This window comes from Melospiza melodia, chromosome 2 (assembly GCF_035770615.1).
Source record: "Melospiza melodia melodia isolate bMelMel2 chromosome 2, bMelMel2.pri, whole genome shotgun sequence".
Taxonomy (NCBI): Eukaryota; Metazoa; Chordata; class Aves; order Passeriformes; family Passerellidae; genus Melospiza; species Melospiza melodia.
In genome coordinates, this window is record NC_086195.1 from 79,704,503 (window position 1) to 79,726,764 (window position 22,262).

The 22,262-nt window shown below is 38.8% G+C and overlaps 1 protein-coding gene across 1 annotated transcript in view; it reads left to right on the forward strand.

The window, feature by feature from the left end:
• The window catches only part of RNF17 (ring finger protein 17), a 38,964-nt gene extending 17,301 nt beyond the window's left edge, over positions 1-21,663 (forward strand). Inside the window, exons 16-35 of the mRNA XM_063150475.1 lie at positions 385-523; positions 985-1,138; positions 1,840-1,955; positions 2,876-2,996; positions 3,731-3,848; positions 5,367-5,588; positions 6,554-6,704; positions 7,769-7,887; positions 8,506-8,596; positions 9,425-9,540; positions 9,866-10,173; positions 11,295-11,458; positions 12,233-12,352; positions 14,725-14,805; positions 15,438-15,563; positions 17,888-17,992; positions 18,612-18,762; positions 19,691-19,826; positions 21,051-21,240; positions 21,565-21,663. Coding sequence (XP_063006545.1) covers positions 385-523; positions 985-1,138; positions 1,840-1,955; positions 2,876-2,996; positions 3,731-3,848; positions 5,367-5,588; positions 6,554-6,704; positions 7,769-7,887; positions 8,506-8,596; positions 9,425-9,540; positions 9,866-10,173; positions 11,295-11,458; positions 12,233-12,352; positions 14,725-14,805; positions 15,438-15,563; positions 17,888-17,992; positions 18,612-18,762; positions 19,691-19,826; positions 21,051-21,240; positions 21,565-21,663 — 2,827 coding nt within the window. The remainder of the gene's footprint in view (positions 1-384; positions 524-984; positions 1,139-1,839; positions 1,956-2,875; positions 2,997-3,730; positions 3,849-5,366; positions 5,589-6,553; positions 6,705-7,768; positions 7,888-8,505; positions 8,597-9,424; positions 9,541-9,865; positions 10,174-11,294; positions 11,459-12,232; positions 12,353-14,724; positions 14,806-15,437; positions 15,564-17,887; positions 17,993-18,611; positions 18,763-19,690; positions 19,827-21,050; positions 21,241-21,564) is intronic.
• Positions 21,664-22,262: the final 599 nt, after the last annotated feature.

Below are 22,262 nucleotides of genomic sequence, written 5' to 3' on the forward strand. Positions count from 1 at the left end.
ATGAGCACCATGCTGTACTCATTTGCACTAGTCAGACTTCATTTAGATAGGGAACTTTATTTTAGAAAATGGCAAAATATTTAAAATTTGTGAAGAAATATAGGCTCTCTAAATGAGAAGCCCTTGATGTCTATCACAGACAGAAAACCACACAGAAATGAGCCTGGGATCTGTTTGATTTGGCTGGGAGTAGCATTACAGATAATTGACTGCACCACCTGCAAGAAGGAAAGTTTAAGCTATACATAGAAGTATGAATCAAGTAATTTTTATAAGATCATTTTGTGGTTTTTGTAATGGGAAATTTGACATTTGAATATAAAAGGATTGGTTTGCAGTTCATTTTGACTGACTTTATTCAAAATTTCACTTTGTTTACCTTAGGTTTAAATTACAGCTTCCCAGCCAGTTGGAAAACTGCACCATCTTGCAGTACAGTCCACCAAATATTCCACAGGAAGGAGAAGAGGTCTTTGTTGTGGTTTGTCACATTAATAGTCCAAGTGATTTCTATCTTCGCTTGGTAAGTTTAGAAGTAAAGCCTGTTCAGATTAAACTGTGAATAAACATTTTAATGTTGAGCTATTTGTAGCCCACAGTAAATAAGCTAGAACTTCTATTAAGTTCTGTCAGTTGTTACCAGTGGTTGGATTCCTAGAATTAGTAGGTGAGATTAATTCCAACAGTCATTGATTCAGCCTAGTTAAAATTCAGGAATTCTTAAAATCCTGGAAAGGTTTTGTCAGTTCTGTAACATGATTCATTCTTTTGTGGGTGTGCAATATTTTACTGGTTATAATTGATTGAATGGGGCACTATTCAGTAGTTGTTAGGCTCTTTAATTCACTTTATGTATTCACGACCACTTTAATTTTGGAGGGAAGACTGGAAAGTACAGTACTATTGAAAGAATTATCCCTTAAAAGAGTAAAAATGCTATTAAAAAAACTGGTGTGTACATGTGGTTTGTTGTTTTTATTTCAGAGAGAGAGTGTGGAATCTTTAGCTCTTCCAGAGAAAATTCAGGAGATATATAAACAAGAGAATGGTAAAAACTTTGAAATTTTCTGCCCAGTTGAAGGCCAAGCATGCATTGCAAAGCAGGAGGATGGGAATTGGTACAGAGCACAGATTATAGGTGAAGTACTAATTCTTTAATGCTAGGTTGCAAAATCAGATGTGCTAGTAGGTCAGAGTCACATGCTGGATATGAGCAGTAACAACCAGCCAGTATTTTTACTGGGAATTATGATGCTACCAGGTAGCTTCATAAAGTCAGTAGTACTAATTCATATTCTTTTGCTATTAACAGACTGGTTTATACACCTGTTCTTTCTAAACAGAGATGCAACATATTCCATTCTCTAGGGATTATTGAAATTCTATTACAGAATTATTTTAAGTAGCATTTCTCTTGCTGTTACAGTGTGAACCCCAGCTTTGGCTATTCCAGCCAACCTCTGAGTGTGTCTGGTGTTGGTTCATAATTCTCCAAAGTCATTCCAAAGGGAGTGGGGGGCTGTGCTTGTGCTGAGTCCGTGTTGCCTGTAGGTGGGCAGTGTAGCATGTCTGCTTACATGTTTGTAAAACTTGGCATGTTTTCAGTGACCCAGTGTCTCACAAAGGGGGCTAAAATGCCAGGGCCCTCCTTTTAGGGACCTGAAAGAACTGGCTCCTGAAAAATACGCATTTTGGTTGGGGTATAAAAATTTTTAAAAAATTTATACAAGGTGATCGATCATATGGCATGAATGTGGGGTCTACTCTGAAATTCTGGTGCTTTAACCTGTATCAAATCCTAATTTTTTGTTAAAATATCTTGGGTTGTTTTCCTTGGAGGGCTGCCAAGTTGTCGGGAAGTTCTGGTAAAATACGTTGACTACGGCAACATTGCAAACTTAACTCATAAAGACATACGCAGAGTGAAACAGGAGTTCCTGAGCTTTCCAGAAAAGGTAAATGCCTGGATTAAACACTCAAAATTAACAACATCTCAGTGAATGAGAGGGGGAAGAGAGAATTGTGCACCTTCTGAAATACATTAAATAAATAAAATGTGAAGGAACTTCATTTTTGCCCACCATTACGAAGTGTCTCACTTAATGTTTTGGGTGCATATTGAAAACTCAATTTTTTTTGTATCTTTCAGGTGTAAATTAAATCTAATGTTGCTCTGCAGTATACATACTGCAGGAGAGGTATATATACAATGTGTATATATACATGCTTATTTATTCACCTAAATTTATTTCCATAATAAGCCAAATGAAATTTTGTGTTCTTTTTAAATTATAATCTCATAATAAGAGAGGGTTTTTATATGTACTTTTGTTTGCCTTTAAAATTTGGTGTGTTTCTAACTTGAGGGATGGTTGGAGTGTCCCCCTTTTGACAAGGAGGAAAACTGACTGGGAAAGAAAATGGCAAAGTATTTGTGTCAAATAAAAAAAATTATCACAAATTTCTTTGCTATTCATTTGATATTTCTGGTTACCAATCACAATTATGCTTTGAAACTTCTTATATTGGTAGGGGTTTTTTTTAACTCCTTGAAGGTACCAATGGGCTTTTTTTATCACTTCTGTGCAATAATCTTTACTGATCTCTGCACCAGTTCTATGCCTTACCATAAAGGGAGAAAAAGAGATTTAAACTCTTTGTATTTCAGCAGGAAAGTCTCTTACTGTGAGGTTCATGCTCAGCTGCTGGGAAAGGAGGGATCATTTTGAACTAAATCAGACTCTGGTAATGTGGAACCAGAAGCCAAGGTCTTGCTGTCTTGGATGAGTGCAAAGCAAAGCCTGTGATTGAGTCATAATCAGATGATTTTGATCTGTATGTGATGTTGGTTGCATAATCTTGGGTTTTTCTTCAGGCAATCAGGTGTAGGCTGGCTTGCATTGAGCCATTCAAAGGGGCAGATGAGTGGAACAGAGAAGCCAAGGAGAGATTTGAAGAAATGACTGAAGATAAGCTTATGTTGTGTTCAGTTATTGGTAAGTTACCAGGAGTGTATTAATTTCTATTTATATATTGTTAAGTTGTCTCAAATGTAGAAACAATCACTTTGAAATTTAAAATAGTATTTATTTGAAATGCTTGTGTTTGTACCTGCTCGAGATAGACTGGAGTGAGAATATCTAAACTCTCTCCTCTGATTGGAGGAGGCATAACAGATAAAATTTGCAACAAAAGTTCTGTTCATGTTTTGTCTTACAGACCACACCAATGTTACATGATATAAATAATCTGATTATTCAGGTGGGCTTGTTTCCAAAAGTACTAGCTGTCCATGGTGTTTCCTGACTTTATTGGTATCTGGGAGTGTGATTGCTGCTGCTCTGAAATATTGCCAAGAAAAAGAAAAATAATTTCAGATAACACATATATGTCTTAGTAGGATTTTTCTCAATATTGTTCATATGTAGCTACTTACTTGTTAGCCCTTGTGAAATGATGATATGGAGCCCATTTGATAAATGGAATTGTGTAGCAGTTGGAGTCATTGTACAAAAGCATTTTGTGATTATTGGTGTATTTTAAGTTAATTTTATGCATATGTGCAAAGCTGAGCATCTGTATGTTGTTGGTGTTCAGAATCAATTATTTTGTACATCAAACATAATTTTGGAGAATTCTGTCTTTTGGCATTATTTGTCATTGCTCTAAAACCAGAGTCTTCACACTGTCATTGATTGGCACTAATTATGTTGATATTATTCATTCACAGAAATTTTAGATAATAATGTCTTGTCTATTGAGCTCTTCAATGCCTCTGCTGATAATGGGAAAAAATTCAGTATTAACTGCCAGCTAGTTGAGGAAGACTTAGCATCCTACATACCTGGGTAAATACATTGTGCATTACTTTTAAAGTATTTGGAAATACATAATTTATGTATTGAAACTGGTGTTGGTGTGTCACCTCCTGTGGCTGGAATTTACCACATATGTGATAACTTGATTTAAGATCTCATCCATCAGCTGGTGTACTTTAGAGTATAACTGCAGTTCAATAGTTAAATTCTCAAACTAAATCTTAACTAATGTATTGAAGTTGTACCTGTGAAAAAACTTGAAATCAAATGTTTGCCTTGTACTTGTAGTGTCCCTAAGTGCCAAATCTTGCCCAAGTGTTCACTGTTAAGGCTCCCATTCCCATTTAGTAAGAAAAAGAATTTGTGTCTTAAACCTGCATGGTGAGTCACCCCTTTGGGAGATCTGTTACTAGAAAACACTTGGGTAACAGACAGCAACAGAAGGGTTGGGAAGACAGCAGAGTTGGGAAGTATAATAGATAATCCATGGGCTATATAATTCATGAAAATCTGTAGTTAATATTCAATTAATCATTTTTGAATACTGATGGAAATATATCATTAAATGGGAAGTTTTCATTCCAAAAGGAAATTCCTGAATTTGCTTTTTTTAGCAGGAAGCATGTAAGTGGATTTTCTCTCCTAGCTCAGAAATGTTATTAAATCTTAGTAACACTCTAATACTGTCATAGTCACAATTTTTAGTAAGATTTTTGTAAGTTATGCAGCCTGAACAGCTGAGTTGTTTTTTCCCTGTCACAAAGGTATTTTGTTGTGTCCCACCTGTACTTAGATGCCTGCTGCCAGCCTTCACTTAAGGGAGTATATTCCTTTGCCCTAAGTTGTTGTGTAACACTGATCCCTTGATTAAGGTGGATTTTATGATCCCTTACTCACTCCCCTTCTTCAGTTGGTCTGGGGAGAAAATAAAAGAAATTTGAAAACTCATGGGTCAAAATAAAGGAATCACTTGCCAAGTACTGTTGCAGGCAAAACAGACTTGGTTTTACTTAGCTATTACTAATTAGCATAAACACTGAATTACTAATTCGAGCATTGGTACACAGAAGACAAAGATTTATGGCACCTACCCTCCCCCTTTCCCAGGGTCAAGTTTATTCCAAGCATCTCCCATTCCTCTCCTGCCCTGGAGTTACACTCAGCATTCAGGGAGGCAGGGAGTAGTCCAGGGCGTTGGGGTCAGGACACAGCGGTTTATCCGTGCTGCTCCTTCCTTCTTTTCTTCTTGTGCTTTAGAATGGACCCCCCCCAAGCCTTTGTCCCTTATTCTGTGGGGCAGGAGGCCCACTCCAGATGTTCTGTTCTTATGGGCTTGGTTTTCCCTGAATGTAGAGGGATACCTTCTGAAGGAGAATAAAAATGTTACTATCATTAGTGTTTCAGAAGTAGCACTTATCCCTGTTCTTGTCTAGGCTACAACTCACTTTCTGCACAGTGAATAATTCCTGTTATTTTGTTGTTGAGCCTTTTCACTTCATTTAAAATCTGTTTAGATTTTCTATTCTAACTATTTTGTGCTCTTTACAGGTACACTGAAAAAACTGAAATAAAGCCTAATGAAATATGGGATGATCCTCTAGAAGAAATTTCTAGAACCTCAGAAGCTTTTATTCCCACAGATATGGAATCTGTGGATGAAGGAGATTTCAGATCACTTTGTAACAAGGAGTTAGATGGGAGGATTAGTCATGTTGTGTCTCCTAGTAAAATTTTTGTACAATTGCTGGCATCAGAAGGTATATTGAAAAGGTACTGAAATTCAAAGAACTTCACTTTAGTTAAAGTGTCCTTATTACAAAGTGGTGAAGTATAGTTAGAACAAACTCTGACGAGAGTTGCATTTGATACTGTGTACTTCTTGAAGGCTGCTGACTTACTTCCCTTTGTTGAGGAAAGTATAGGAGCAGAAGAGAGGTTGGCACTATATTGTGGCTTATTAAATAGTTCTGATTCCAAATTAAGTGGTTTCCAAATTATGGTCTCACTTGTATTTCAAATCAGTTTTATTGTAGTAAGTATTAGAGCCTGATGAACGCAACAGTGTCCAAAAAGATTAAATCTTCCTGCTCTTTCTTCTCTCCTTCCCATTCCCTCATTAGAAATCTGGTCAAATAAAACCTGTATCCCAAGTCTTAGAATTTCCTATTAGTGGTAGTAGCAGGGTTTTTTTTTTCAAAGTGTTTCCAGTACCCTGTTAGGAAGTTTGAACACAATTTCTAGACACAGTGTATATCAGCCTGCCTTTGGTAGATATTTAGGTATCATTTAGGTAGTCATGCCTACTCTTTGGAAATAGTTGGAAGAGTCTGTCATGATTTAGTGCATGTTGCTTATGTATTTTTTATCTTTTAATTTTCATGGCTGTAACTGCGTAAAGTACCATTTATGTAGTCATGACATTGAGGATCACACTCTCAAACTGTCAAGAGAAAACAGTGCAGTTTTCAAATAGTGCCATACAAAGCACTCGGGATTGCTCAGATTAATTCCAGTGTCTAAGTTAACATGATAGGTTTACAGACTTTTAATCAGCATGCATGTGTTTTGTAACTCCTATTTCATGTATTTCTAACATGTCAGAAAGAAAAGCTGCAGCACTGTACATCTGTTAAAACAGTACAGCTTCACTGTATGCTAGTTAAATACTGACTGAATAAGCCTTTTATTTACTGCATTACATTTTATCAGTAGAAAAACGGTTTTTTTAATGTCAGATTACAGGAGGAGATGGCTTCCATCTACAGAGAATCCCAGCCACAGTCTGTGAAGTGGGAGAGGGAAATGCACTGTGCTGTTTATGTACACGATGTGGGACAGTGGCAGAGAGGTCAGATAAGCAGGATTGTCTCTGAAACAAGTGCAGAGGTAAAGCTCTTATCTTAACAGGGCTCATACTTTTATTTTTAAACTTGAAAGCGTTCACTGATTAAAATAAGGTCAAATCTTTGTTTCTTTCTTCTGTGTTCATGTTTTCTCACAACCTTTTGCTTTTGTTGAGTTTAACTAATTCTGTACATTGCTGCAAATCAGTTGAGTGTCTTGTCAAACTTCTGGTGCCTTTAGCAGGGAATCTGGTAGTTGAGGAAGACTCATGAGGTTGACTCTTTATTTGCACTGCCGTTTGGAACATGGCAGAGATTCCCAGGCTATAGTCTAACAATTCATTTTAGATTCCAGCAGATGTGTGAAACTGAGGGTTACAGTAATTCAAACTTAATGATCCTTGTTAGAAGAGGGAGCCAGTTGAACCAAGTGCAACATCACAGGATCACATGTAGTCAGGCAGTTGCATGAACCCTAAACTGATGCTGATGCACTGTGCCATGTAGCTATAACACTTTCCACAGTAACCTCACACAGCACTGCTTGAAACATGTTCTTTTGTACCAGTTTGAAAATAATGAGCACCAGAAAAAGCATTTTGTGATTGAATACTTAGATGTCTCTAAAGGAAGAATGGCTTTTTGCTCATACAGGTAATCCAGCACTGGATTGCTATTATTTTTTTTTTTCATCGATCATGAGGTTGTGCCCAGGGTTCTTTTTAGTATGAAGCAGAGATGGGACTTTGTGTACTTCAGTTTGCATCATCTGCTTTCTGAGCCCAGGAGCCTTCAAACAGCTATTTAACCCCATCAGAATAAAAAGCAGGGGGTGGAGGGAGAGCTATTTCAGTGTTTCTTAGTTTACCAAAAAGTCAGTAAAGTTGTTTAACCTCCTTTGAGCACATTTGTATGGTTTGTCCCTTTGCTGTGCTGTGGTAGTCGCTTGAGTTGTGGTGAAGTAGTTCAGTGCAAAAGGCATTTATTAAATCCCAGTTATGTTTGAACTTTTTTTAACCTCCACAGGGATGCTTTGAGTTATCATTTCTTACAGATAACAGCATGAGAGGAGGTTTTTTCTGTTTTGTGGTTTCTTGCCTGTAACAGGTACTACTTTATGATTCTGGAGCTGAAAAAACGGTGGAGGTCAGCTGTCTAAGAAAACTTGAGGAAAACATGAAAACCATCAGGATGTTAGCAATGGAATGTTCACTGACAGAAATAAGGTAGCCTTTCCCTTATACTGAGTGGCAGCAATAGAAACTGATGTACCTTTGTTAGCACGGATTATGTAAGATTTGGATGTGGTTTGCTTTTTGAATAAAGAAGTGGGGTGCTGGCTGTGATTTAATTAATTAAGGTTTGGAGTTTTTTTCTAAGGGTTATACTGTATTGTAGTAAAGCAGAAATTGTTCTGTAGAAATAAATAATATTTATAGGTTGAGTTACAAAATAGTGAACAGATCTATTTCATTGAATACTTTCTTTCCTTGGCTCAGAATTTGAGATGAATTGGATTTCCTGAAACAGTACAGAAGGTCTCTTTTCTAGACTGTTTTGACAGGTGTCATAACTTCAGGTGTCATAACTTCTAGAACTCATGATCCTCCTCATTTTGAAATTCTGGGTTTGTGTTTTTTAATTTTTCTGGTTGTAGAGATCCAGAAATTAATAATGATTTTGTTACTCTTGACTGTAGTAGAGATTCTTTTTTTTTTTTTTTTTTAACAGTTTAGGCAGTTTAGAAAAAAAGCCAAGTTTTTGGTAGAGGGAGGAGTTGGTGATTATACTCAGGAGATGCCAACTTCTTTTGTACCTAGAGGTTATCATTTGCTCTATGTTAGACCCACAGGTGGAAGCACGCAGTGGACAGCAACAGTGTGTGAATGCTTGTCCTATTACCTAACTGGAGCACAAGTGAAGATAGTCATACAGGTTTGTAATCAAAACCAGTGGTATTTACAAAATTCCTGTCATACTGTCTGTTAATTTGGATTTTTTTCTGAAGATTTTACCTTTCAAAAAATCATTAATAAAACTTGTATAGCTGTTTGCTCTGGGGGGAAAAGGTGCTTTCTTCTTTCTGCTTTACTCTTGTTATTCACTGAAGCATTAGAGCAGTGCTGCCCAGTGTGGAGAGAACTTCATCTTTGATGTGTTTGATTACTGAATAGTAGATGTATCTTTGGGATCACTGGATGCTGACAGCCTTTATGGACAGATAAGCAAGCTGCTCAGGTTTTTTATGAGAATTATTTCAGCAGCTACTTTGCTAGTTTTCAAGCCTCAGAGACTGGAATAATTAATCCAGTGCTGTATGAATATCATTAGTAATTTATCTCTTCCACAGTTTAAAAAAAAAGATTATTGGAAGGGTTTGATTTGTTCAGTGTCTGTTATCTGCTGCCAGTGATATTTTACAGTGTGTGTGGAAATAAAAGCAGTGATGAGTGGAGTCATTTATGCATGGGTTTAAATCTCCTGCTGTAAGACAAGTGTTTGGCACTTGATTCTATTAAAAAAGCTCAGAGGAAAAGCAAACTTTTACTCTACAACTCTTTTTAATGTCATGTGTAGATAGAATAGTTGGTAAAATCATTGGAACTGTCATATGGATTAACTAAATTTCTGTCTTCTCATGTGGGCACCAGTTGTTCAAGGATGTCTGATTGACAGTCAGTACCAATAAAATGAAAAATATGCCTGTAGTTTAGAGGAAATGCATATTTGTTGTACGTTGTCCAGCTCTCCCATTTTTTCCAGGAAAATGTTGTGGGTTGTGCATTGCCAGTGAAAATTCTTTGCAAAGATGAAACAGGAAAAATGACTGACACTTCTGAATACCTTATTGAGCAGGGTTTGGCTCTTAGAAACAGAAGGTTTGGATACTTTTCTTTTGTATTCTGTCAGACTCTGATGTTCATATTTGACAAAACTAATAAAATCAAAAAATTTGGATTGTGTTCTACAGTTCTAGCAACAGAACTCCATCTTCAGTGGAATTACTTATAATGTTTTATAATGAGTATAATGTTATTTATTGTATCCATGGCACATTGCAGTTCTCTAAGTTTGTAGATGAGATGCTTGACAGTATTTTGAGATACCTTTGCCACTTCTGTGTGTTACTTGTATTATTTTGTAGTTTTGCACTTTTGAAGTTTTCTGTCAGTTAATACATTGATATTTGATTGAATCTTCTAGAACTGGTAAAGCCAATGGGGCTTGTTTAGTTTCCAAGGAAGATCTTGAAGTACATTTTGAGCAGGAGAACACACAGCTGGATGGTTGTAATTCCAAAATTGCATATGAAAGAAGCAGGACTGTTCCAGAGGAAAACACCACTATTTCAGAGAGTGAACAAAAATCACTCAAAATGCACGAGCCACTGCCTCGTCCAGAAATGGAGGAAGTGTATAAATCTCCCATTGTTCCTGAAGCAAAAGTTTTCCAGGCTGTAGTGAGTTGTATTGGAGGTGATGGAACTATTTATATAATACCAAAATCATTTGGTGAGTTTATGTAGAATAAAATACATTTATGAATCTGAGTGCTCTTGCGTATCAGATTTTATGCTGGAACACCTATGTGGTCTGGAAGATTCCCCTTGGGAGGTGATGTCTTTGGTGTGAGGGGCAGGGATTCTCTCCTTAAATCAGCTTTTCTGTCCTCCCACCCTCCCAAGCAATCCAAAAACCCAAAGCACTTGGATAGGCAGATTACTTGACTTTCTTCTCTGTGCTGTAATGGGTAAAGCAGCCAGTGCTTTATTTTGTAATGTTGACTGATCAAGTAAATGTAGTAATTATCTTCAAAGTGATGCAGATACAGTCATAAAGGTTCTTGGAAGTCAGCTTGGTTCTCAGATACTGCTGTATTTTTTTTCCTGCAGTTTAAGCTCAGTACAGTTTCTTCAGGCTCTTTATTTGCATTGTGATACATTCTATATCTCACAATGTTTCCTGTTTGTGTTGCTTGAAAGAATTTCATTTTCTTCTGACTGATGCAGTGTCACTCCTCAGTTCCATGTTAGTATATTGTGCTTTAGAGAAATATTTATGTATGAGAACATTAATTCTATCTTGTTTGCTCTACAAGTGCATTTAACTACTAGATTATGTAACTATTTTTATTCCTAAACCTTTGAAATTCAAAGTACAGTAACCCCACTTGCACAGGACTGTGTGTGCTTCCTGCAGTTCTTGCTGTAGGCTGTACCATAGCAGGAGAGGTTCTTCTGGGCACCTCTTCTGTGTTGTTTCATGGTGTTCTACCACTAAAACAGTGCTTTGAGAGTTGTTGTCTTGTTCATGCTTTGTTTTGCTCTGATAGAGTGGTGCCTAGGTGTCACTTCCAGAATTTACAGACTCTTCTACAAGTTCTTCTGAGATGAGAATTCAGAATTTCTAATGGCTTCAGAATTGGAAATGCAGTTTACTGTTAGCAACTCTTCTGCATATACTAGATATTGAACATACATATTGTGTCACTGTTGGGAAATAGATTTTAAAGCTGCACATGTGTTTGTTTATACATGTCATCTGCATCTGATGGAGTTTAGTGATGGAAATATTTTGCATGAATGTTAGAGACTATTCTTAATATCTTTTTTTATTTCACCTCCTCTCCCAAGAAACTGCGCTAAACAAATTGATGGCTGAAATACAAAATACCTTCAAGGGCCTTGGTCTCCTGATACCCTACTGCTGGAAGAAGGGAGAAGCCTGTGTTGTAAGAGGATCAGACACTGTGTGGTATCGAGCTAAAATTGTGGAAGTCAGCGGTAGTACTCTGCAGGTAAGTTTGATTGTATGGGGTAAGGGGAGAGGGTGTATGTGTATCTGCATATGTGTGTTTAAAAAAGGTATGTAATTCAATCCTGTAAAATAAATAATGGATTTAACATTTTTTCATTGCAGTTGTTCATTCTGCTTAAAAGTGTGGACTGCTGTCCTCATTTTTACATTTATTTTAAATATCATTTTTACCTATTTCAGTTGTCACAGTTTTTCCTGTAGTTTCCCTAGTAATGATTAATTTTCTTAAGTAAAAAGCTGCTCTTGATTTCCTGTAAGTAATCCCTTTTAGGTTTTCTATTTTGCTGTTCTTACCATTTGTGGAATGCTTTGAAAACAATGAGGTTTAGAATCCCATACCTGCCCTAATCCCCACCCAAAAAGTATTGGCTGTCTGTTTTGAATTCTTTCTGCTGCAAAGGTGTAGAACCTTCTTCTCATTAGCAGTTCATCTTACCTGAGCTGTTGAGTCTGCTCTTGACTTTTGAATGCAGATTGAAAAATCGATCCTAATTCACAAATTTTTTTCCTTTATATTTTAAACTGGTTATTTCACAAAAGGTAGCAATTCTTGCAAGAGAAGTTTATAAACTGAATTTCTTACCTGCCACAGCACTTTTTTAAATCTTTTCTTGCTTTTTCCCTTTGTCGCATCACTTACCATCGAACCATTATTCTTTTTCCTCCATAAAAGTAATGCTGTAAGCAAATGCATTCCCTTACTACACTTCAGTATTTCAGGAATTATTTCAGGAAAGCTTTGCATTTCCTGTAGGTACAGTACATAGATCGTGGTTACATAGAGAGCATTCCTCAGTGTCACCTGTATCCAACTACATTCTACACTGGCATTCCTCCCTTTTGCATCCCGTGCCAGCTCTACAAGACGCTGCCGGTGAGTAGTGGCACATCCCTGTGTTGGTGGGTGCTTCTCAAATCAATACCCTGCCTGGTCAGGCTGGGAGGAGTGCTGCTGTCTTCTCTTGGCTGCAAGGATTCAGAGGAGAGATGATGAGGATTGTTTCAGCAGGTCCTTGTCAGGGCCCAGCAGGTTTGCTTTAGGAGGGGACCATGCTTGAAAGGCAGCTGTCAGTGGAGTTAGACCTTTGTGAGACAGCACGCTGCAGGCTTGGCAGGGGATACTCTGAAATAATAATTCAATTTGCAATAGCACCAACAAAAAGTAAGTCCTGGATTTCTTAATGCAGAATGGCCAGACAATCTGAAATTGTCAAGTCCTGCAAAACTGTGTTTCTAACATTCTGATCTTGGCTGTGTAGGAAACAATCTATAAACTAATACAGCTGAATTGTTTTAAGGGTTTTTGTCAGTAAGTAATTGGTGTGTAAATAACATCTTCACATACCATCACACCTTGCTTACTCTGAATGGTGCACTTAGTAAAAGTGACATACTGAAGTTACCAGCTTACTTTTGTTGCTGGAAGTAGTTAAACTGATAGAGTAAGGAAGGCTGCAGGGGTGGTGGGGCAGGGACAGGCAGCAGACCTGCCAGGGAAAGCATGCCCAGGTAGGAAAGCTCCTGCAGCAGGTGGTGAGAGGCTGTGCAGCATCAGGGAGGCTGAGGAGGGGTTGGATGGCTGATTCCAAGTGCAGTCTGCAGTGAACCCGCAGCCAAACAGCCAGAAACCCTCCCAGCAGCACATGTGGAACAGAGAAGGGGCAATAATGCAGAAGAATGGAAGCTTGCAATGGCAAGGGCCTGCAAGAAGAAGAGATTTTCCACAGAGTGTGAGGTGTTCCTGCAGCACTGCTCCCTCCCTCTGCAGGGCAGAGCTCTCACATCGGGTGAGACGCCAGGGCTGAGGAGGGCAGCACCCTCTGCTCCCCGTGTAACCCCCAGTGCAGCTGACAAAAGGCTCCAAGGAGATGGAGACAGGAGTGGGTGCTCCCTTCGGGGAGGTTCAGAGGAGCCCATGTGCTGACCCAGCACTCTCTAGAGAGGGATGGTGCTCCTGCCTCTTTGTACTGGGGACATTGCTGAGAGGCTGCCAGGCCCTGTACAGTCCTCTCCCTGTTACCCAGTGCCAGGAGTTAGTTATCTACTCCTGTTGACACCAGTGATACCCCTCAGACTGCTCCTGGCTGTATCTGCAGGGGTTATCTGCAGATCCCAAGAGTGCTTGTAGGGATCTGTGGCCTGCCAGTAGCTTTTTCATCAGTCCTGTTTGGCAGAGGGAAGGGCCTTGAAAGGTTCACTCCAGTCTGGTAAGTCAAGAAATCATAACTGTTGCCACAGCCAGTGGTTGGGCTGCTTGGATGATGGCACTCACTTTGAGGAGCCTGCTCTGGTGGGGTCCTGTGGGGCCCATGTCCCAGGGAAGAAGAGCCTTTTTGGTCCATAGGTGTGCCAAGCCTGGAGAGGGATCACAGATCAGGAGACCACCAGTGGGAGCAAGTCCAGGGAAGGGCAATGAAGATCAGAGGGCTGGAGAACCTCTCCTACGTCAGGCTGAGAGAGTTGGGGCTGTTGTCCTGGAGGAGACTCCAGGGAGATCTTGAGCACCTTGCAGTACCTAAAGGGGCTACAGGAGAGCTGGGGAGGACTCCTTGTAAGCTCATGGAGTGATAGGACCAGGGGGAATATCTTCAAAGTGACAGAGGGCTGGTTTAAACTTGGTACTAGGAAGAAAATCTTCACTACAAGCATAGTGAGACATGGAAACAGGCTGCCCAGGGATGTTGTTGATGCCCCATCCCTAAAGTGTTCAAGGCCAGGTTGGAGGGGGCTTGGAGCAATCTGGTCTAGTGGAAGGTGCCTCTGCCCACAGTAGAGGGCTCAAATTTGATCTTTAAGGTCCTTTCTAAGCCACACCAGTCCATGATTCTGTGAAAGACAGGCTTGTAAGCATACAGGTTGGACAGCAAACAGATACATCAGAGAATAAAAGTATTTAAGGTATTCTATGTTTTGTTGAGTATTATCTTAGATTTTGTTAGTATTTAGATTATGATTCAGACAATTTTGTACATGTACATTATTGCATACATAGTATTGGTTAGATTTGGCAAGCAGCATCTCTTTCTAAGCCATTTCAGGATCTGAAAATTGTGGGTTGCGTTGTCACTTGAATTATGATGCATCAAGTAGTAGATAATATTTAAATGATGGTAGACAACTCAAACTAATGTGTCTTCTAGTCAGATTTCTTTTTTAATGGTTGTGTATTTCCATCTACCCTAAGAATTGGAAGAATATTACTTGTTAGCATCTTAATGTGTTGGTTTCTTGCTTTTCTCCAAATAGATTGGAAATTTTTGGCAGCAGGAGGCAGTAGAATACCTTCAAGAACTTCTCAAAAATGAAGAGGTTGAAATTCATGTTAAGGTAGCCTAATTTATTCATAGATGTGAAATTAAACCAAGTTTTGTTGTCTTTTTCCTTTTAACTGGCACTAGGAATGGTACATGAGGGAGTATAGCAGTAAATGCATTTCTTAGACAAAAGAAAAAGCACAACTAAACTTACTTCTCCTGTGACTTTACCTTTATTATAGTTTTCATGCCTTAAATATGTCCATTAGAGTTAGTGCTGTTTTTTCACCCTGTTCATGTTGAGTTGTCATTTTGACAAGTAACCTACCTATTAGCAGCATAAATTGTTCTAAATTCTATTCTAAGTGATAAAATTCTAACATCATTTATTAAAATTATAAGGAAGCACATCGTCTGTATTGTCTGAAAACAAGCCATTTCAGACAGCTTAATGATAAATTGTGAAGGGGAAGGGTTTGAGTGAGCCAACACGGGATAACATTTCAGTGTTAGGATGAGCAATTGGTGCTTCCATATCAGAAAGAGATATTCCTATTTATGTTACAGCTGATGTTAATAGGCATATTGGTCTTGTGTCTTTGAGTGTTATACATAGCAACATGAGAGGTTTGAATTTCTTGGTCACTGTGTCTAAAACTTCAGCCACTATTACTGTTACTGTCCTGTTTTGTCCTGTGTAAATAGGAGTTACCAGATAACCCACGGGGCAAGCTGTCCATCAGCCTGTATTTTGGGGGCATGTCACTGTCATCCTTCATGGCATACCAGAGGTACTGTGTTGCTGAAGATTGCCAGGACATACAAAAGCTGGTGAGACTTGTGTGTGTGTGTGTGTGTCCCCCTTTTGCTGTTGCTGTCCTACCTTTGGAAAGATTATTCAGTTGCTTGTTGTGACCTAGGAGGATTTGTTACTTTTTTTAATATTTCTGTGTGGTTTTGTGCTGTAAGCAGCAGTAGGACTGAGCACACAGGTCTGCAGCACAACATGGGGAGCTACAATGTGCTGATTAGACTCTGTGGAATAAAAAATTGCCAATAGTTTGTTCATGGACTCTGTAATGAAAAGAGATTTTTGCACTTCTGTTTAAAGTCTAGCTAGCATTCCTCTAGAACACTACAAATAGGGTGATACTTTTATACATAGAAATATATCCAAGGATGGAGTAAATTAAATCAAGTATTTCATCATAAAGCCAGTGATTTATAGGGGAGTTACCTAGGTTCTTTATTCCAAGAGTCTGGGACATCTCCCCTAAAGATCATCAGGTAAGATTGAAGTTTCCACCTAACTTGATTTTCTTAACACAAAAACTCCATACATAAGTAATTTCTCTGTATTTGTTTTCATTTTTTTTGTTCCTTGAAATCTGAGGATCAGGTTTATTTAAATTGCTAAGACTTTGTTAGTGCACTTTCCTCTTAATTCTGTTTAAGTCTGCCAATGTACTTTTCATTCCAACGAACATCTTTGCTTCAGAAAATAATTTTCCAGTACAGAGTCTGCTGCTGTCACTGCTGGTGCAAAGCTCGAGTTGTCTGCCACTGGGCTCATGATGCAGTTAGAAAAATCCCTCAGTGTATATTAGAGCTGAGTAACCATGGAAAATCTCATTGTAAATCAATCTCTTGTTGCATTTTCATAAGGTCAGCACGACACACATCTTCAGCAAATTAAATATGGATCTGGAAATGAGATTGGTACCTTTAACACAAAAATTAAATTTGGAAAACAAAAATAAAGCTGTGTAAAAAGGTTGCAGGCAAGAAGCATTCAGAAAGCCTGAAGTGCTTTCCTCAAGGAATAATTGCATTAAGCAGATCCATTCCAGGAATAAGTGACTCAGAACAACTTGTAAGAAAACAGACATCAGAAGTGTTCAGTTGTAGACCAGAAAAGAAGCAAGGTATCCAGAACTCGAGCTGAATCTCAGGAACAGCAGAAGTGGGAAGCAAACAGCTCTGAACACATTCAAACATAATCAGCTCTGGTTTTAGAGACTCAGCAGCCATGCTCACAAGACAGCTAAAGTGCATTATTTTTACATAAGGTGTAACCATTATCTATTCTTTTATTCTATAGTTTTGTAACTTTATTTCACAGCTTCAGATCAGTGATTTGGGATGAGTTAAGCTGATAAGGACTTCATTCTATGTTGTGAGCCTTGCAGCTGCTAACAGTGGCTTATGCAGGGCTCGGTGCACCGTTGCTGCAGTGTCTCTGTCTTTGAGATGTGCTTGCCTTGCACTGCCCTGATGAGTTAGGAGCTGGTCTTTGTTACCATAGGACAATCCTAGCTTAGGCACTAGCCTGACATTCCTGGTAGGGCAGTAGGATGTTGGAGAATGCATCAGAATCTCCAGGTGTGCTGAGCTTCACAGCAGTGACTCTTATTCCAGGTGTGTGTGTCCAAGTGTAGTCAGGTGGCTCCCAACTCACACTGCTCCTGATAGTTTTGCAGAAATCTGCCATTCAGTTTGTGTATCTGTGATTTAGTTAGACATCCTTTCTTTATTTGTTCAAAGTATGTACTTTGAATGGAAAAAAATCTTTTTTTCCTAGCTAAGTTTGAGGAACATAATGATTTTTTGTACTGCATCTTCTGTGAGATCCTGCAAGGGAAACAAAGGGTCATAATTAATTGTTTCTTTTTCCAGTTACGTATGTTGCTTCTACTTTTCTCTTGAGGCATTAATGAATAGTGTTCCTCAAGTAAATGTGTAAAAATGTATTTTGGAGAAATTGTACATTTTGTAACACATCATGTTTTGAGTACAGGAGATAATACGAGCTGTTTTCATGACCTATGTTCTAGCTGAGCTGTGTGCCATATATCCTTCTAAAATGTAATTTAGTGCTCCAGGGTTTATTTTGTGGTGAACCAAATGCAGTAATGACATGTAGAATTCAAACTGTAAAATACATGGTTTTAAAAGAAGATACACTGGACAATGCCATGCTGCTGAGAAAAATCTTTATCTGTACATTGCAATGTTGGTTTTTTTTCATCAAGAACACACTGCTTACTGTTATTTTACACCTTTTTAGGTACCTCCTTTGTACCAGAAGTCATAGCTAAGTTAGTTTCTGTTTTGTTATTCAGTATGATGCTCAGCTGAAGTCTGTCTTGGTCTAGGGGGTATTTGAAGGAGACCTTTCGCCCTCGTACCTGCTGCAGCCACTGCCTGTTCCAGGAGAAACCTTTCCTGTCACAGTTACCCACCTGGTGTCCCCCAAGGAGGTCAGTGTCTCACATGCTGCACTCCACTGAGCTGGTGAAAAGGAGAGCACAGATGGCAATCTCATAGCATTAGAGCCTGCAAAATGGTCCTGAGCTGTTGGTGCAGGGGGCTGTGTGGGGCAGCTCTCTGGATGAACACTGTTGAAATAACCTCATAGGTGGGGCAGTGAAACACTAATTGTTTCTCTAGAAAAAATTAATTTAAAGCATTACACTACTGCAGTCTGGTAATTTTGATGGGGTTTTTTTGGTAATTTTTTTTTAATAAAAAAAAATTAGTATTTTTGCAGTCTGGTAATCTGGTATATTTTTTAATAAGAAAATAGGTTGTTGGAATTTAATGTGGCAGAACAATAGTGAATTTTGTGTAAGCCCACACAGTTTCCTGGAGTTCTGCCCAATCTCTCAGGCAAAAGGCAGAATGTCATGTGCATTGATCAAATAAAAGATTCCTATGTGGACTTTGAATGATGAAATAGAGAAGAAAGGGGAGCAAGGAGATGCTGAACCTTTCAAAGATGGGATCTGGATTAAAAGTAATCTTTCAATAATGGTTGAAATTCCTCATTCCTAAGTTAACTGCAAAAAATAGTAACATCAGAGCCTTTTCTTTACATAGGTTTATATTTGTCTTGATTCTTCTGAGAACCTTACAAAGTACTCTGCCACAGAGAGATCTGCCAGCTGTGACTCAGAGAGCCTTAGTAAAGCCCTGAAGTGGTGCAATAAAATTGTCAAGACACTTCCTCACGTAACAAACTTCAAAAAAGGTATGTTCTGTTTATTTTCCCTGTTGTTTTGTGTGGATATTTAGAAAGCCTGAGTTTCCCTTTGTATTTCTATGTATCTTTAAAGAAAAGTTTTGGAGAGTAAGGAGTAAGGTCACACTACAGTTACATGATACACTGTAATATGTTTTTACTGTTCATTAAATTGAGGCTTTTGTGTCATTCTCCTCCACTGGAAAATGATGGACAGAACTCAGACTCCCAGTGCCTGTTGGAGTTATGAACTGACTTTAGATCCTGTTGGGCAGTAATAAAACTTTACCCTACAGGTACCTGTCACTGAACTGTGACAATTTTATTAAATATTAAAAAGACAAAAGTTATGTACAGAAAATAATGTCATAAATGTTGAGAAGTTGTGTGAGCCCTAAGGATCACCACTTTAATGTCCACAGCTGTTGGGCCTAAATTAACACAAGTATGGCTTCTTAAACCTGGTGAAGAAAGCAGTTCTCACTCATACTTGATTCTGCCATCTCATTAAACTCTGGGTGAGGTTTTAGGCATGATCTGCCTCCTGTCTTCCAGACATGTCTGTTCACCTGGAGATCAGTCTATTTACTGACTGGAGTGTGCACATGAGTCCAAGTTGAAAAGCTGGAACATTAAACTGTTTGGGTCACTATCTTTTAACCAAGCAATTTGCTGTTATTTCTCACCATTGCCATGTGAGGCAGAGAAACTTGACTTAAATTGCATAGCACTGCTTGGGTTGGAATTCAGGTAGAATTAATTGGAGGATGCATGGAACAAAATTGTAGTAGTTTTCTTGTAGTATCTACAGTAGTAGATAAGGAAGAGGAGACTTAATCTTGGTCACAAAGTAAAGTGGATTTTCAGGATCAGTTTGTACTGCACTGAGTATTGTGGGGTGTTCTGTGATGGTTTTGGTTTTTTCTTTCTTTTACAGAACTGCCTTGCCTTGCAGAGTATGTGGATGGTTTATGGTATAGAGCAAAGCTCCTCTCTATTACACAGCTTGTGCCTGTTCAGATTCTGGTTCAGTTTGTTGACTATGGTACTTACTTAGTTGCCCCAACCAGCAGGTAAATAAGAAATAACTACATGTAAAATGTCTATGTGTATGTATGTATACACTTAAATCATAAAATATGTACTTAGAAATAAATATGTGTGTGTTACATTTATTATAATTTTTTTCTAGAACTATGTATATATATTTTTTACCATCATTTACTATTGGATTTCAGTTAGAGAGAAAGTGGTTTGGCTGGTTAAATAATTTCTGTCTGTAGGATGTGGGGTTTGTGCACCTGCTTCTCTGTTTCAGGTTGTTCTGAGAAGCCCATTATTACAATATCAGATTTCTCCATTATCTCCACTTACTTAACCTGTGAGTGGGCTCAGATTCTCAGGTGCAGAATCAGATTAACCTTACTCAAAACAAGGACTGAGCCCTCCAGGTGTACAAACAAATCCCAATCCTGTGTGACTGTCTTCTACACAGAAGACAGCTGGGGAATAAACTAAGGGATAAAGGAGTATCTGAGTGGGACACACCCTGCTCTGCCTGTGTGGCACATGGATGTTCAAATCCCTGTTCTGTGCAGTTCTGAGATGCTCTGGATTATTCCTGTGCTGACACAAATGTGTCTCAGACATCCCAGGCTTTTAGGGTTCCATAAGCCTGTCTGAATTTCTCATACATTTCTATATATATACACACACATATGTACTGCTTAATCCCAATGACTTGCTCTCAAGCTTCTTGTGGAATGTACACATCCTTGCTGAAGATGATGCAGAAATGGGGATTTGAACAGATTTTGTGCTTTACAGTCTGTTAAGGTCTTGGGAGACAGTCTCTCCTGTTTCAGAGCTGCATTCTCTGCTTCCCCTTTCCCTTGCTTCTTTAGAAAGATAAAGAATGGGGAGATGACAGTGTAAACCCCAGGTACCTATTTCCAGTAGTGTGTCTAGAGCACATTCAGGTGTGAAGCATTTGGACCACAAAGGTTTGTGGAGCTGCACTGTGATTTTCACACTTGGATTCCTGTGCTGCAATCTGTGTTTGGGGTTCTGGGGAGGGGTCTCTGATGCTGGGCTGTTTTCTGATAGTTCTGTGCCAAGTCCTTCAGGGGGCCTGAGGAATTGTTGGGTCTGATGGTGGCATGTTTCTGTAGAGCAGGGACTCCAGTCCTGGTTCCCACTCCATAAAAGTGCTGTGTGAGCCACTCAGCCATCCTGCTGTCCTTACTGGCTGGTGGATTGCTGTGGGCGACGCTTCTCATTTTGTCACTTGCTTTCAGGTTGCGTCACATACCTTGTCACCTGCTGAAGTACCCAATGCAGGCAGTGCGAGTTCTGCTGGCTGGATTTAGACCTACTTCAGATGACAAAAACGTGGAAAGAATTCCTTATTCCCCAGAATGGAGCCTGAAAGCATTGTGGACCATGGTGGACTGTGTTGAAGGAAAGCGTCTCTCTGCTTCCATACTTGTAAGAAATGCCTTTTTTTTTCCCCCCTCTGGTTCTTGCTGAGCCTAAAATTCTTTCTAGCAGTCTGATTTCTAAGTCTTTGTTTTACTGTGAGTCCTCATAGTTTAAAATTGAAAACTATTTACCATGAAGGAAACCTAAGAGAAAATGGTGTGATGTTCTCAATTCTGCAGTCACAAAGTTTCTGAGCATTCCTGTTATTTTAAAACCAGAGGTATTCTTTTTATATTCACAGTTCCATTTCGACAGTGAGTGTAGCCAGTAAAATCTTTCAGTATCAGCTTGAGGTTTAAGTGTGTAACTGTCAACACTGTCATCTTTCAGACTGTTTCACCAGAGGTTACCATTTCTCTGTATGGAGATGACAAAAATCTGGTTCATCTGAAGCTGATAGAAATGGGTCTTGCAGAGTTGGATCAGTGACACGTAAGTACAGTGACCATGAACTACAAATTCATACCACTGGGGAGGAATGATTGCAGAAGTTCTAAGCAAAGTATAAACTGCCAGTAATGTGGACAACTAAAGTTTATTAGAGAAAAGATCCCTTCTGTCCACATATCCATTCTATTAGTAAAATACTTAACATAAACCAAAAAGTTGTTAATTTTTAACTTCTTTACATACCATTACTGAAACCCACAATTAAGGCACTGAAACAAAGAACCCTGGGGTGGTATAACATAAAGAGCTTCTGCTGCCAGTAACTGAGAAAGGCACTTTGCAGATGTGGCAGTGTACTCTGCCCAAACAATCAAAACTCATCTTTATTTTCTGCTTTTAATCTGTGTCAGGTGGTGCTCAGTGGTTGCTCAGGCAAACATGCATGCTAACATGCTGGTGTCCACATGTCTAAACAAACATGGAATATTTTAATGAACAGCTTTATACTATGTGTATAAAGCTCTTCATTAGGGTTATGTGTTATCCATGGGAATATGTGTTATTGATGGGGAATACCAGGGACTTGGATTTTCAGATTTCTTGGCCAACCTTGTTATGTCATTTTTCGTTCCCCTTTA